Source organism: Oryzias latipes, chromosome 3, assembly GCF_002234675.1.
Source record: "Oryzias latipes chromosome 3, ASM223467v1".
Classification (NCBI taxonomy): Eukaryota; Metazoa; Chordata; class Actinopteri; order Beloniformes; family Adrianichthyidae; genus Oryzias; species Oryzias latipes.
Window position 1 is genome coordinate 20,437,633 of NC_019861.2, and position 14,577 is coordinate 20,452,209.

At 37.4% G+C, this 14,577-nt stretch overlaps 2 protein-coding genes and 2 non-coding genes across 5 annotated transcripts; all 4 read left to right on the forward strand.

Annotated features, from left to right (window-relative positions):
* Positions 1–211: 211 nt before the first annotated feature.
* Positions 212–3,850, forward strand: LOC101156637 (glycine cleavage system H protein, mitochondrial). The gene is made up of 5 exons (XM_004066991.4): positions 212–477; positions 825–904; positions 2,818–2,881; positions 2,966–3,097; positions 3,212–3,850. Exons 1-5 carry the CDS (start codon positions 324–326, stop codon positions 3,307–3,309), a joined length of 528 nt encoding a protein of 175 aa, XP_004067039.1. The 5' UTR covers positions 212–323; the 3' UTR covers positions 3,310–3,850.
* Positions 3,851–5,538: 1,688 nt separating this feature from the next.
* Positions 5,539–11,162, forward strand: rpl13 (ribosomal protein L13). 2 transcript variants are annotated; one of them, XM_004066989.4, is made up of 6 exons: positions 5,539–5,641; positions 6,049–6,166; positions 6,791–6,932; positions 8,986–9,159; positions 10,577–10,633; positions 10,953–11,162. In XM_004066989.4, exons 2-6 carry the CDS (start codon positions 6,063–6,065, stop codon positions 11,109–11,111), a joined length of 636 nt encoding a protein of 211 aa, XP_004067037.1. In that variant the 5' UTR covers positions 5,539–5,641; positions 6,049–6,062; the 3' UTR covers positions 11,112–11,162. The 2 variants fall into 2 exon arrangements, with proteins under 2 accessions (XP_004067037.1, XP_011487357.1); XM_011489055.3 differs by having other exon boundaries at positions 5,591–5,637.
* On the forward strand, positions 8,827–8,901 carry LOC111947253. Its single transcript, XR_002873073.1, has one exon. It is a non-coding gene; the product is annotated as a small nucleolar RNA MBII-202 (small nucleolar RNA).
* Positions 10,788–10,867, forward strand: LOC111947252. The gene has a single exon (XR_002873072.1). It is a non-coding gene; the product is annotated as a small nucleolar RNA MBII-202 (small nucleolar RNA).
* Positions 11,163–14,577: the final 3,415 nt, after the last annotated feature.

Below are 14,577 nucleotides of genomic sequence, written 5' to 3' on the forward strand. Positions count from 1 at the left end.
TGCATATTTATTTATTTTATTTTTATTTTATTTGACAAAGCCTTTGAATAAGAGGTGAAACGTTCTCAACTTTAAAAACCAAGTCCAGATGACAACTTTCAAACCTTCTACTACTACTGATGAACGGCAGTCTTCACAGACATTTTTATTTTCTTTATGTTTTAAGTTCCCTCCTCTGTCATTCTGCACTCTGCCGGCGCGAGCGCGCTGACAGCGCGGTGGTGCGCGCCCCCGCCTGGCGAGTCAACTGTGCATAGGGAAAACCAGCGCGGCTGCTGCTGCTCACATACACGAACACACATACACACAGTGAGTGAGTGAAGATGGCGATGAGAGCGACGCTGCGGTGCCTCTCTGCAAACTTTTCGCCCAGGCTGCCTCTCCTGTCGTCCGCCGGGCGGGATAACCGCGCGGCTCGGTTGCGGTGGGTGAGCGGCACGCGGCGGACATTCAGCTCGTGCTCAGTACTGTCAACAGGTAAAGGGTTTGAAAACAATCAGAAACTACAGTAAAATCAAGTCACTTTGAACTTTTTTCTGTCAGAGTTATAATTAAAAAACTGCACATGCAGAAAAAGCCCTTGATTTCTTTTTTGTTCCCTTCTTAGTCTTGCATAAGATATGTGGTCCATAGTGCAGCTCTCTGTTCTTTGGACATGCATTTTGGCTTCACTGATTTAACCTCTCACTTGAAGCCTGGAAATGGGGAACATTTTCAAAGACTCATTGTAGCTTCACATTATTTTCGTCTTGCACCTCATTCTTCTAGAGTCCCCTTGTTTATATAAAATAAGTTGTCTGTGGATGTTTCTCTTCTTTTTGCAGCCCTGAAGTTCACTGAGAAACATGAGTGGGTGCAGGTGGAGGGTGGAATTGGTACAGTTGGAATTAGCAGTTATGCTCAGGTAGGTTTGGGGCAGGAATTTGTGTATAGTTGTTCATCTTTTTTTGCTCTTTGTGCAGAGTTGCCCTGATGCCTATCTGAAAACACCCTAAAACTGCCCTTTGCTCTTAGCAGCTCTACTTTTTCAGGGCCATTTACTGCTTAATTACTATTGTTTGAGATGAGTGATGTGTTTATTATCCTTCTATTAGTGAGCAAGACAAAGCTGTGAATGAAGGCAAAAGTTTATTATATCCACTCCATGGTATTGTGGAGCGACTGTTTTGATTACTTTACTGTACATACGAGATGCAGTTGTAAACAAGAAATAATAAATCGTTGAATTTCCTCAATTGGTAAACGTTAACATGGTTTTGCTCACATTTGGTTCTCTTTAGTTAAAGATTTAGTGGGTTTTAGTGAGAGCTAAATAAGTGAAAATTGTAAATTAAAAACACCTTGGCCTTAAGTGCATAGGAGATATCAATTAGAATGAAAATAAACATCATACACATTTTCCTCTTGCTCTTGGTTAGATATTCCATTTAATCTGTTACTAATATTCCTTTTCAGATTTTGCATAAAAATACTCAAATAGTTTGGAAAATGATGTTAAATATAGATCTATAAGGAATAAAATAGGTCAAGCTGGTATCCAGGTGTCTATCTAAAGGTTTTTGCTTGTTGGTGCATTTCCAGTTACCATAAATAATGTGTATCCATAAAAAGGACAAATCTATGTACTTATGTTAAAGTAAAAGCAGTGTTGTTTTAGATCATGTGAATAAAAGCACATATATAACTTGTTTAAAAACTTTACTAAGATAGTTGGATGGGATGTTAGATGATGTTCATTGCAGACTTTCCCATCAAAAGATTAGTCTTGGTCCTCACCTAAATCAGGAATTTCCAAAGACTTTACTGATTCTAAGTTCAATGAGGGTAGACGTAATAATAATAATAATAATAATAATAATAATAATATAAAGCTTTTATTATATCAAATTGCCTTTAAACACTATTTAACAGCTCTGGGGGGAAAACATCTATGTTAAATATGAGCTCACAATTTGTACATTATAATTATGAAAACATATTTGGCACGAACGTACCTGTTGTCACTGAATGCAACTTATTAAGATTATAAGATGTCTTCAGTCAGCTATATGAGACATTTTTAAGTTTTTAAGCATTTTTCACATCCGTACACACTGAATTGGGTTTCATCGAGTCCCTGTTAAATCATCTCAGCCTCAAATAAACAGCATTATGTTGGGTGATACGTGGTGTCAGCACTTGTGGTATAGAAAACTGAGGCAAAATCATGTAGCGAACAAAATTCTCAGTAAACCTCATTCCCTAAAAGGCTCTGTCAGTAACTTGGATAAATGATCTGCTCTAAGTCAGATATTCTTAAAAAAAAAAAATGAATGCCTTTATAGTGATGCTTCAGCTCATTGTAGAGTTCTAAATGTCCAATCACAACTTTTTCATTAACTTTCAATCTGGACTTTGACTTTTTCAATGCAGTACCACCTTTTTTTTCACTTCGATGAATTCTGTTCAAGATTAGCCGCTGTGTGAGAAACATCACACATCCCTTTTGGACTTTCACCCATGTGAACAATAGTCCCCACTGTAACATGGTGGAATCCCAAGTTGTTATGCTTTCAGATTGATAAAAAGTTGTTTTCATCGTTTGAAGGAAACAGGAAGCATGAAATAAAATCATAAAGTGTGAAAATTAACCTAATCAGAGCATACAAAATAATGCCAAAGAATGATATTTTTTCTCTTGTGTCATATGTGTAAAGCTGTTTCCTGCTTTGTCAGTTAAACAGGATCCTGTATATTTTTGTAAAGCAATCACACAAGAACATGCAAGACTAAATCATTTATTTAACGCTTTAAGTGAGTTGTGTTTTATCATTTCAGGATGCATTAGGTGATGTGGTTTACTGTGGACTGCCTGAAGTTGGCCAAAGACTTGAACAGATGGGTACGACCCTGACATTCACCTGCAAAGCTTATTACTACTTTGTCTTGAACTGTTTGTCTTTTTGCATTCCGGCTGCTCTTGTAGATGAGTTTGGTGCCTTGGAAAGCGTAAAGGCTGCCAGTGAGCTCTATTCGCCGTTAACAGGAGAAGTGACTGCAATCAACACACAGCTGGCAGAAAATCCTGGACTGGTGAATAAGGATTGCTACGCAGAAGGTATCTGTCTTGGCAATTTTCTCTTCATACCAAGTATAGAGTCTGGTAAATTTATCAAGTTAATAATTAATAAGTTCATGGTTATTAAAGTAGTACTTGTTTGTCTATTTTCAGGATGGCTCATCAAAATGACCATTGAAAAGCCTGAAGAAGTTGATGCCCTCATGGATCAAGCTGCATATGATAAATTTATTAAGTCATTAGAAGAATGAAAAACAAAATGACTGGATGATAAAAAAGACATGGAGGTTAAAACCACACTGCCTTCTTTGTGGTATTTATTCCAAGACTAATCACGGAGTCGTATACATTTGGAAGTAAAAGTTCCCCTTAAAAAGTTAGGATTTTTCTTGATGTAATACAATTTTTAAGGGTTCTTAATCTCAAGATTTGTCGGCACTTATGGGTCTTGATTGTGCTTCTTCACTTAGATGAACTGGGCTATGGGAAATATACCCCTCAACTGGTTTGATATTCCTCTGTTTGTTGATTTATTTTTAAAAATCAAAGTTTGAAATAAAGTTGATGACACTCTTGTCAGTTATATTAAATCTGTACCAGTGTATTGTCTTGCACATATTCAGTACATGAAGTGAAAGGGCCTTCTGATGATTTATTATTATAATTCTGCACACCTCGACCATTGCCCTTAGTTTAAGATAAACTGAGATTGCAAATACTAGTTTATTAATGATTAATTTGTCAGTGTTTTTACAAACACTGACTAAATAAAAATTTTACTTGCTTTTTGTAGTTGTTGTGTTTTGCCATTATTATTATAAGTAAATTCTTTGAAATTTATTTTGCAGCCGATATTATTATAATTTTTTTGTGCTTGTCACATGTTTGGACACCAATTTGTCCCCTTTCAAATAAACACTTTAAAACTTTATTAGAACTCAATTTTACATATTTATTGAAATGTTCCTGCTTTTAAAATTTTGCTCTTTTCATGCCCCAAAAACGCATTAGTAATTAACAAACTGGAAAAATCACAAATTTTTAAGTAAACTCAAACAGAAATCTTTCAATAGGGTCACTATTGCTTGCAGCAGTCTTTTAAAATAGTATGCTAAAAACTTGAAGTTGAATTATTTTGAACCCTTTCATTTTGTAAGCATCTTCTGAATGCATAGATAGATAGATAGATAGATAGATAGATAGATAGATAGATAGATAGATAGATAGATAGATAGATAGATAGATAGATAGATAGATAGATAGATAGATAGATAGATAGATAGATAGATAGATAGATAGATAGATAGATAGATAGATAGATAGATAGATAGATAGATAGATAGATAGATAGATAGATAGATAGATAGATAGATAGATAGATAGATAGATAGATAGATAGATAGATAGATAGATAGATAGATAGATAGATAGATAGATAGATAGATAGATAGATAGATAGATAGATAGATAGATAGATAGATAGATAGATAGATAGACTTTTCCCATGAAATCATTTTTCTAATTACTCTAATTGATTGATTTCACATTTACAAAAAGTGCAATTTCAGTTACTTCTCCACATCAAGACAAGCTCTGTGGGGATTGGGCCTCTCTCTTTCCGTTAGTCCCTGGACACCTCCCTAGGTGGTCCTGCCACGTACCACTTGGTGGAGGCCCCAGAAATGACCCAGAAGGGGCTGGGGGGACAATGTCTCTTGGCTGGTGACTTTAAGTCCCTCTAGCAGAACTGAAGGAAGTTTCTGTGGAGAAGAAGGACCAAGGCATTTCTGCTTAGACTGGTGCCCCTTTAACCAGACAAAGATAAGCAGGAGATTGTGGATGGATGGATGGATGGATGGATGGATGTTTTTATGACAGAATGTTATAAATTGTAGGAGAGCCCATTACCATTACCAACCCAATACCATTTTCAAAATGTTTTAGACATTGTTCAAAATAAAAACAAAAAACAAAAAAACAAACAAACAAATATCCAAATTTCAAGTGTCTTTATTGTCTTAACAAAGAGAACACAAGGCAACTTGAAATTATATCTTAGGCATTCAACCAAAGGGTAATGGTAATAAATATTTGATCTTAATACTGTATGTGTATATATTATGTTTATATGCCAAACAATTCCCTAGCATCTTAAACATTCTGTAGGTTATGTAAAATCATTCATCTTTCCACTTTTTTATAGATATTATATCAAAATAATTCCACTTTTATGGCAGACTTATTTTTTGTTTGTTTGTTTGTTTCCGTTTTTGCTCATTTAAATGTCGGAGTGATACGTCAAAACAAAATTGAAAGCTTCGCATTAATGGGAGTAATTTTGTAAAATTATGTAAATGGAGCTAGTGAACAGATTTTTTTGTTTTATATTTCTGTAATGAAGCAAGGACAAGAGAACTCCCAATCTCCGCGTTTCCTTCAGACGTGTTTTGTAAATTGTGGAAAGAGTGAAAACTCTCATTCACGCACTCTTTGCTCTACCACCCATTGGCTGGTTCTTTCATATCCCACAATCCACCGCTTCTCAACTTCCTTTTTCCTTTCGGCCATTTTCCTCCCTCGTAGGTACGTTTAGTTATCCTGAGAACATTTTTAGCAATCTGCATCAATCCTCGATTATTAAAAATAATATATCAAATTGGATCATACACGGAAAACTATGTTTTGTCAACTTTTAAATTATGTGACTATTACTTTCCATATACACCTTAAAGCAAATGATTTGGTGGAGATGCTAAGTCTAGTTGCGGCTGTTAGCATTTCCAGACCAAACTCACCCCTTTAGCCTCACGGTTAAACAGTAAATGAATGAACGTCAGCAATAAAAAAGCGTATTTTATCATGTATGACTTAAATGCGGCTTTGTCGATCATGTTGTTTTCGACCAAGACGCGTTTACTGACGTTAGCATGTCAGTTAGCCTAGCATGGAGTGTCGGTATGCCGGTGTGAACTTGCCACGCTGTGTTGCAGAGAGGTAAGCAGCCATGGCCCCCAGCCGGAATGGAATGATCTTGAACCCCCATTTCCACAAAGACTGGCAAAGAAGAGTCCGCACTTGGTTCAACCAGCCTGCCAGAAAGATCCGTAGGTAAGAACCATTCACAGTTGGCTCGTGCTAACTTCATCCAAGTAGCTGCCTGGCTGGAGGGATCAGCCATGTTACAAGGTCCAGATAAAGTAACGTTACTAAAAACTCAGTTTTTCCATGTTGAATTACCATCATCTGTAAAAAGTTACTTGAATGCAGCAATGCTCAAGCGGGTTCATCTGCACAATGACTGATGTTTGGCTTTCTGACTGACGTCACTTGTATTTGCTGCCCAGTCTGTATGGTTAAAGTACAATTGTAGAGTGTTTTATAGTAGCTCGATAAGTAATTTGTGAACCTTAATGGTCTTCAAAATATTTACCACTGCATTACGATAAAATATCTCACCTAAAGGACATTTTTGTTCATTCTTATCAAAATGCCTTTGCTGTGACTTTAAAATGTAATATAAACTTATTTATTCGTTGTCAAGCAATTGTTGGATTAAAATAAGGTTTTATTTCAAGGCAAGTGCATTGTTAGTGATTTGCTTACAAGATTAAATTAACTTGTAGTGTTTTGAAATACAGAAGTTTAAAATATAATCTGTACTGAAGCGTTCCAAATTTGTCTGTTTTTCTTCGCGAGCATGGAACTGTTATTAACAAGAACTTTCCTTCTCAGGCGAAAGGCTCGTCAAGCCAAAGCGCGCCGTATTGCACCTCGTCCTATTGCTGGACCCCTCAGGCCACAGGTCAGGTGTCCCACAATCAGGTACCACACCAAGGTTCGCTCCGGACGTGGCTTCACTCTTGAAGAACTTAAGGTAAAACATTTCTTCTACATGTGTAATGCCAAACAGGATTTTTAAACAGTTGTCCTAGTTTAAAAAAAATAAATATATATAAGCAGACTCGGATATAAGTCTAATAGTGTGAAGCACATGAACTCTCATTCTAGTTTATTTGTTTAAAATGTTCCCAAAAATTATGTATTTGTGAATATTTGTTAAAATTGCCATTAATTTGTTTTGCTTCAACTGACTTGTCTGTTTGACGACATTTCAAATATTTCATAAGAAATTCCTGCTTTACTATGGCTGAATCTGAATTGCTTTCCTACCCTACGGTTTCTCCATGTCCATACATTTAATCGTCTTAGTGGAGGGATAAGAAAAAAAGTGGCTTGTCCGAATTCCCACCCTAATCTTCAACTACTAAAATCGAAATAGTGCGGGACTATGTAGCGTCCTGGATTTTAAAAGCAATTCGTACATCATGCTCACTATTTTTTTTCTAATGGCGAGTATGACGTCATTCATTTCTCGTAGTTAAGTTTTGCGATGATTATTTATAAATCCACTGTTTTTTGAAGATAAAAACGTTGATGGTTTATTAAAAAAAATACATTTACTTTTTTCTGTGGCAAAAATTGTTCCGTCTCGATGCATTGTGGTCTTTTCACCGATCTAGTGGGCATCAGTGCACACTGGGTAGGGTTGGGCGATGTCCCTTAAATTGGCAGTTGACGATGTTTGCAGTAAACCATCGGGATGGACAATGATATGGGGGGGGGGGGGGGGGGGGGGTTCTATTTTTAATTTTTCATTTTTATATAATAATTATTCGTTATTTTACTAAATACATTTATTTTATTTCCCAACTAATGACTCATCCGCGATGATCCAGTCTAAACTGAGGGAAGTGACTTTAACAAAAATAAATAAACAAAATAGAAAAGAAGTAGTCCGCTCCTGCACTTGATTAGTCAGGTGGACTGAGCGCTCGTGTCTCTGAGCAGAACAGTCAGACTTTGTGTTTGAGGGGGAGGGAGGATGCTTTGTTACGGGAGACTTCAGACTGCGATTCGTCCCGCAGCTTTGGGTGAACGAGCTTACGAACTCAGGAGAACCGGGTCTTCCGTTAAAAGTCTGTGTCCGGGCAGAGCTCGGACCGCCAGCTCACACAGCGGCTTTGGGGCGGTGTGTAGCAGAAAGGTCACTCAGTCCTTGGGGGGGGCGTGGCATCACGATGGTGTCTCTCCATTGTGAGGTCAGTCACTCATCACGATGGACGATGGTATCATCCATCGGCACAACCCTAACACTGGGTTTTCGCAGAGATTTCTAGGACCCTCGATTTTGGAATGTAGATTCGGATTATAAAATAGCGAATCCAGTATGTAGTGAGTAGTGAATGAATTTGGACCCAACTAATGTCTTCAAATACGGGCGTTACTACTGTTTGATGATGTCATCCATAGTTGCCAGTCATCTAGGTTAGCGCATAGCTGCCAGCTCTCAGAAATTTCCTAAAAAACATTGGTTTCATAACTTAAAAAGTCATGCAAAAACAAAAACTCCATACTTGCATTTAAATGTAAACATCTGTGCTTCAGAGTACACCTACATGAAGTGTTAGGCTGAATCCGAACTGCTTCCCCATCCTCCTGGCTCCTCCCTGTTTCTCCAATTGTAGGGTAATAATTTGGATTCAGCCTTGTACTGTATTTAAAGTTTATAAAGGGTTGTAGATTAAGGGTAGTAAAAGTTGAAAAAGCACATCATTTAGAAGTTTGGCAAACAAAATGACACATGATGTTCACTTTTTCTGTCTCATGATATGCGGCTACAGCAACAAACAAATGTGTAGTGGGTTAACTTAGTAGTCATTGTGCTTGGTGCTTGGACTCATAGGTTGTATGTTTCAGTGGCAGTCAGATGATGACAAATCTCCGGAATCTCTGTAATGATTTGATGAACACTTTGAACCTATTTTCTGATGACTGCGTTTGATGAAAATGATGTCCCTTTCATGATTCATTCATCAGTGAATGTACCAGATGAGTGGCTTCATTTCTCTTTGTTCTATCATCTACAGGCAGCAGGCATCCACAAAAAGACAGCCCGCACCATTGGCATTGCTGTTGACCCCCGCCGTCGCAACAGATCCACAGAATCTCTTCAAGCCAACGTGCAGCGCCTGAAGGAGTACCGCTCCAAACTCATCCTGTTCCCAAGGAAGGCCTCTGCACCCAAGAAGGGCGACAGCTCTGTAAGTTTGTTTATAATGTAGAAGAAAAACCCAAGGTTCAAATGGTTTTTGAATGTTTTGTTAAATACACATGTATATGCCATTATTTTAACAAACTTAAACCAGGCGTCTGCAACCTTTAGCACTAAAAGAGCCTTTTTTCCCAGTTTTACAGCCCAAAATGCAACTAGAGCCGCAAAGTCCCACTGTACTGTTTAGAAAAATACAGTTTATGTTTTTGTGGCCATTAAGTAATTTACTTATAAGCTTTGAAAATTAAATCGGGTGCAATAGTGTTATATTTATATTACATAGCTTTTGCCAGCAGCACATAAGTTATTTTTCAAATGAAATGTCAACAATTACACTTTAAAAACTTTGTCTTTTAACAGCAGCTAGAGATAAGATGAGTTTAAGCTTACCCTAATTGTAAACCACCAACACTAACTCAAACCTTAAACCATCATTTTGCTTAGTTATCTAATGTGCACATTTCTGAGGAATGGCAAAGATATCTATACTTCTTGATTTAGTGTAATCGTCAGCAGTGGAAAAATTGGTTTATAAAAAGTCAATTTTTACTGTTGTAAGATTACCTTAGTTAAAAAATCTAAGTGTAAATTACAAAATTTGACTAACAAAGCTGTTATTCAAATTTGCATTCAATTCCAAAGGGTCACAATGCATGAATCAGAGCTGCATGCGGCTCTGAAGCCTGAATTTGCAGACCCCTGACTTAACCAGAGCTATTCTAATTGTCTGATCAATGGACTGAACATCTCCATCAAGTCTCGACCAGCAGACCCCAAACGATTATGATGAACAAAAAACAAGCATGTGCATTTCTTTTTTGTCTTATTTTGAAAATATCAGTTGCAGGTGTGTCTGAATTCTCTAAAAAATATCCACCCTATCTAGGTTCTCTTGTTTGATGCTGTCGGCAGATGTCACGGGTCATAGAGACCTGAGGTCTTTCTTTAAAACTCATTAGTTCAGTCCAACTTTTCTTACACTTGTAATTTAAGTACAGAAAGTAGCTTGTATGGGTTTTTTTATTTTTTTATTTTTTATTCCCTGCTTTAAACCCCAACCGTTGGCACTCCTTTTTTAACTGGACAGTTTTTTTCTGTCCAGCTACAAATTTAAAACTGTTTGAATGATCCTGCCAAGACATGCAAATATATATTTTGTCCATCTTTGGATTTAAGTTCCTCTATTAGTAATGACAAGGTACAGACTGACCACCACAGCTTGTTTACCAAATGTTTCAGTGACATGACTCCCATCATTATTTTAATGTTTTCAAAGTTTATTGCTGTAGTTCCATATATGAGAGAATATGAGAGTCAATATGTTCCAGTTTCCTTAAACAGTGGAATAAGTGGAGATCTGTGGTAGTTGCACACAGCTGATGTTCTGTTGGCTTTATCTGTTTCAGGAGGAGGAACTGAAGATGGCTACTCAGCTCAGTGGTCCTGTCATGCCCATCAAAACTGTAAGTTCCTCGTATCACATCCAGGTTTCAATTTATTTTGGCTGTGTGGACCATTTAGGAACATTTGTGTTTTGCTTCTATCACATTTGAGCTAATTAACAGCTTGGTATAGAACTATGTATTGAAGCGTAAAACTGTTGGGTTAGCAGTCATGTGATGACACATCTCCGGAATCTCTGTAGTTCTTTGATGAAAAACTTGAACCTTTTTCTGATGACTGCTCTGAAAATCTCTGAAACGTTTTTACAAATCTAAAACAACTGACACCTGAATGTGTCCATCATTATTGGTAATGGGGTGGAACTGTTTGTCTTTTTAGGTGTACAAGAAGGAGAAGGCGCGCATCATCTCTGAAGACGAGAAGAACTTTAAGGCTTTCGCCAGCCTGCGTATGGCTCGCGCCAATGCTCGTCTCTTCGGCATTCGTGCCAAGAGAGCCAAAGAGGCTGCCGAGCAAGACGTGGAGAAGAAGAAGTAAAAAGCAGTGTGAAACCTGGCAAAATAAAGTCTTTAAAAAGAGTGTGACTGTCATGATCTGAGTATGGTCCTGGTTCTTAACTTTGCCAATCCCTCAAGAGAAGTTCAAAATCTTAGTCCAGTCTTGTTCAGTCAGACGGACCAGAAACGCTTCAGATGAAGATCGTTGTGTTGAAGACTTCCCAGAAGGGTTGAATAGCTGTGGAAAGGGGAAGTAGAGCAGAAGATGCAGCTTCTCTTCCCTTGTGTCATCTTGTGGGGTCCAGATGACCCCACTCCCAAAGAGGCACTTCAACATTCGGAGTGGGGTCATCTGGACCCCACAAGACGGTACGCTGAAGCTTTTTTCTTTAATTGGTGATCTTCAATGGTGTCCATGGATTACATGAAATCTTCACCTTTAGCCACCTTTGTCATGTTAGGGAGAACACGTCAATGTAAGGGTGGGGTCATCTGTACCTCATGTCTGACGACAGCAGAGATCCTCAGTCTGCATTCATCACTGTAGGTAGATGGTTCTGATCCCACACTGAGGATCTGCCAAAGTACGTTTTTCCAATCGAATTCCTTACTAATCCTATTCATAGGAGCAGCAGTAATAATCTGTCAATAAGAAAAACAAAAGTTGACACTAAATATAAAAGTACTTCAGCATTTTAAAATATTTAAAGTCGATGGAGCGTAATTGGACAGTTTTGTGCTATTGCGTTTTATATTTCAATTACAAGGTCCATATGTGACTTGTATTATGCCAACTTTTTAATTCAAAACCTTTGAACAAAGTTTGTCCCTTCAAACTATATACTGAATTCAAACCTACTTGCGTTTGAACAGTGGTAAGGCAGTTGACCTCTGATAGGAAGATTGCAGGTTTGATTCTCTCCTTGCCCACCCATATGTCAATGGGACTGTGACTGTAAAGTGCTTTGGGCTTTTGAGGAAGCTAGAAAAGCGCTATGCAAGTATTAATTTACTTGTATTCTTTATTTTCATTTACCATAAGCATCACAGGTGTGTGAAAAAAATTGTCAATATTACTGAAGTTTTTTTAAGTAAAGCAAAATCCTTTACTTAAGGTTTTTTATATGAGAAAAAATAGACACTGAACTTGTATTGGCAGTGAAAGCTGGAAGGGGAACCTGAAATATAAGAATAACTGCTCTAAGCTGTATTTACCACCAGTAGGGGGCATCAGAGGCCCAAAAATATTTCCTCATAACTAAGACATCCAGGTTTTTTTGGGTGTGTTAAAGGTATACTTCTGACTCTGCTGTAAATGTTTGGAAGTGTATACAAATCTCCAAAATGACAGGATTGATGATTAAGTCAACTGAAAGGGTGTAACTGACGCATGCAGTTTTTAGCCCGATTAGCAAAAGAGCTAGTGTTTTCTTTGTTTTTTAATGGATATATTTAAAAAAAAAAAAATAAGTTGATTATCCTCAGTATTCTGATTAAAAAGTATTAGAAGATGGAGGCCAGGAGAGGTGGATGGTAAAAAAGAAATCCCAGTGGTGCAGTCCAAATGCCTTTTGTTCCGGCAGACCAAAACAAAAACTAAGGTGAAGGTTCTGGACTTTATGAAGAGATATTTACAAGACGGTGTTGTTTATTTTTCCCCGTTTATGGAATAAATCACATAGCATTACATAAATAGGTAAGGGAGTTGCAAAATCTACAATATTAGTCTAGCAAAACAACCCAGAGTGAGACTTTGTGTCCTGTGTTTCTGATTGTCAGCAATATCAGTCGGGACTTTAAGATTTAATAAACATAAAGGACGTGTATGTTTTTTTTTGTTTGTTTTTACCAAAGGGACGGTCAAAAACAAAAATTAATACATGTTCTAAAAAAAATTCAAAGCAAGTTGCTGAGAATTTACATTTGAACGCCTTGAGGATCCCATCACCTTCTTACAGTTTATTTCTCTAAAAGAAAAGCTAAGACAACATTTGGTTCTAGATTTCTAAAAAGTAATACTGTTTGTACAGAATCACCTTCCCTCTGGTGATCATGCTGCAAAAATGCACTGACTGAGTAAACAAAAAAGTGGGTGCTTCAGGCAAATCAAGAGACCCTTCATCTTTGGTTGTTGTTTACTCCGTGTGGTCAGCAGCACAAAGGCAACAGGGAATGTGACTGGGGAAAGAAAGGCAGAAGGATGGGGGACTATGAATAGATAATCCATGTGTAAACGCGTGGAATGTCCTGCGAGGTGCTGAACCGACAGCAGCAGCAGATGGTCGTTGTTTGGAGCTGTGGCGTAACAGGGCTCAGGTGTGTGCACCACAGCAGTCGCCTCCCACTGAAGAAGAGGCAGTGAGGGTGAAAACTGCTGGAAAGACACGACTGAAGGCGATGCTAAATAGTGTGTGCAGATCCCGGGATTCATTTAATTGTTTTCTTGAAAGAATCTTGTTTGCAATCAAACTGTAAGGCAGTCTTTATGTTCTGAGTCACAAAGTGATCAGCGCAACAGATGAACTAATTAAAAAGCAGCAAGCTGAGCTCTGTTTTTTTCTTTTTGTCTTGTTGGAAGACAGTGTTTAAATGGACTTTACATGTCTGGATTCTTCTTTTCCTTCTAAAAAAGTCAAAAAGTGAGATAAAAAAAGGATACATTCTGTTTTCTTATTAAAAACTAGTCCACAGCTAACTACTCAAAGATGCTCTAACTGTATTGAATGAACCTTTTCTTCTCTTTTATTCGGTTTTTTTGAAGGCAGACAGTTTCATGATGTTTTCTTCTTTTCATTTTTAAAAGCTTTGTCTTTCATGGCCTTGTTTTCTATGTTTTCCCAATTTGAAAGCTGCTGTTTTTTCAGTGCATTTTAGGAAAATGTTACGCAATGTCTGGAGTTACATTGATGAAAATAATACATTTGTGGGTGGACTGAGAAAGGGTGCACGGTATAAACATCACAGAGAAACAATACAATGTACAAGGCACATACAGTTAAGAGAAAAAAGTGATTGGAAATCTACTGCTAAGTCATGGATTTCTGTGCAAAATGCATTTGTGCAGCTTCTGCGATATGGCAGAGCATAAATAGGCTTTAAACTCAATGAATTGAATCCAACGGGGATTTTAAACCCTGAAGCTCAATATGTGGATGTGTTTTGGGTCTGTTTGGAGGTTCCACATTAAGAATTGGTTTTGATGTAATTCTGTTGTTTTTTGCTTATTATTTGGATTTGACACACCTCCTTTGTGCTACTTGGAGCACCCTGGTTAGATAATGCATCTTTACCAAGACAGACTGACATGATAGATTCTTTAAAATGTCCATCATTTTTTTATTTTTCTTGGTAAAATTCTGAGTTATCTTGAGATTTTGCACAGCAAAGAGTAAAGAGGGTTATAAGAAAGTGTTCATAGTTTAAGATAATAAATTCTCACCTGCATGCCATTCTAAATCTATATTTAAAAGCCTTTCTGGGAACAGATTAACACTAACCCTTAAAGA

What these genes read in the sequence shown, in the direction of transcription:
- LOC101156637 (XM_004066991.4), top strand. Translation starts at nt 324, where the DNA reads ATGGCGATGAGAGCGACGCTGCGGTGCCTCTCTGCAAACTTTTCGCCC. An exon ending in CCAAAGACTTGAACAGATGG is followed by an intron (nt 2,882 to 2,965) that starts GTACGACCCTGA and finishes CTGCTCTTGTAG; the next exon opens with ATGAGTTTGGTGCCTTGGAA. An exon ending in TAAGGATTGCTACGCAGAAG is followed by an intron (nt 3,098 to 3,211) that starts GTATCTGTCTTG and finishes GTCTATTTTCAG; the next exon opens with GATGGCTCATCAAAATGACC.
- rpl13 (XM_004066989.4), top strand. Translation starts at nt 6,063, where the DNA reads ATGGCCCCCAGCCGGAATGGAATGATCTTGAACCCCCATTTCCACAAA. An exon ending in CCTGCCAGAAAGATCCGTAG is followed by an intron (nt 6,167 to 6,790) that starts GTAAGAACCATT and finishes TTTCCTTCTCAG; the next exon opens with GCGAAAGGCTCGTCAAGCCA. An exon ending in CTGTCATGCCCATCAAAACT is followed by an intron (nt 10,634 to 10,952) that starts GTAAGTTCCTCG and finishes TTGTCTTTTTAG; the next exon opens with GTGTACAAGAAGGAGAAGGC.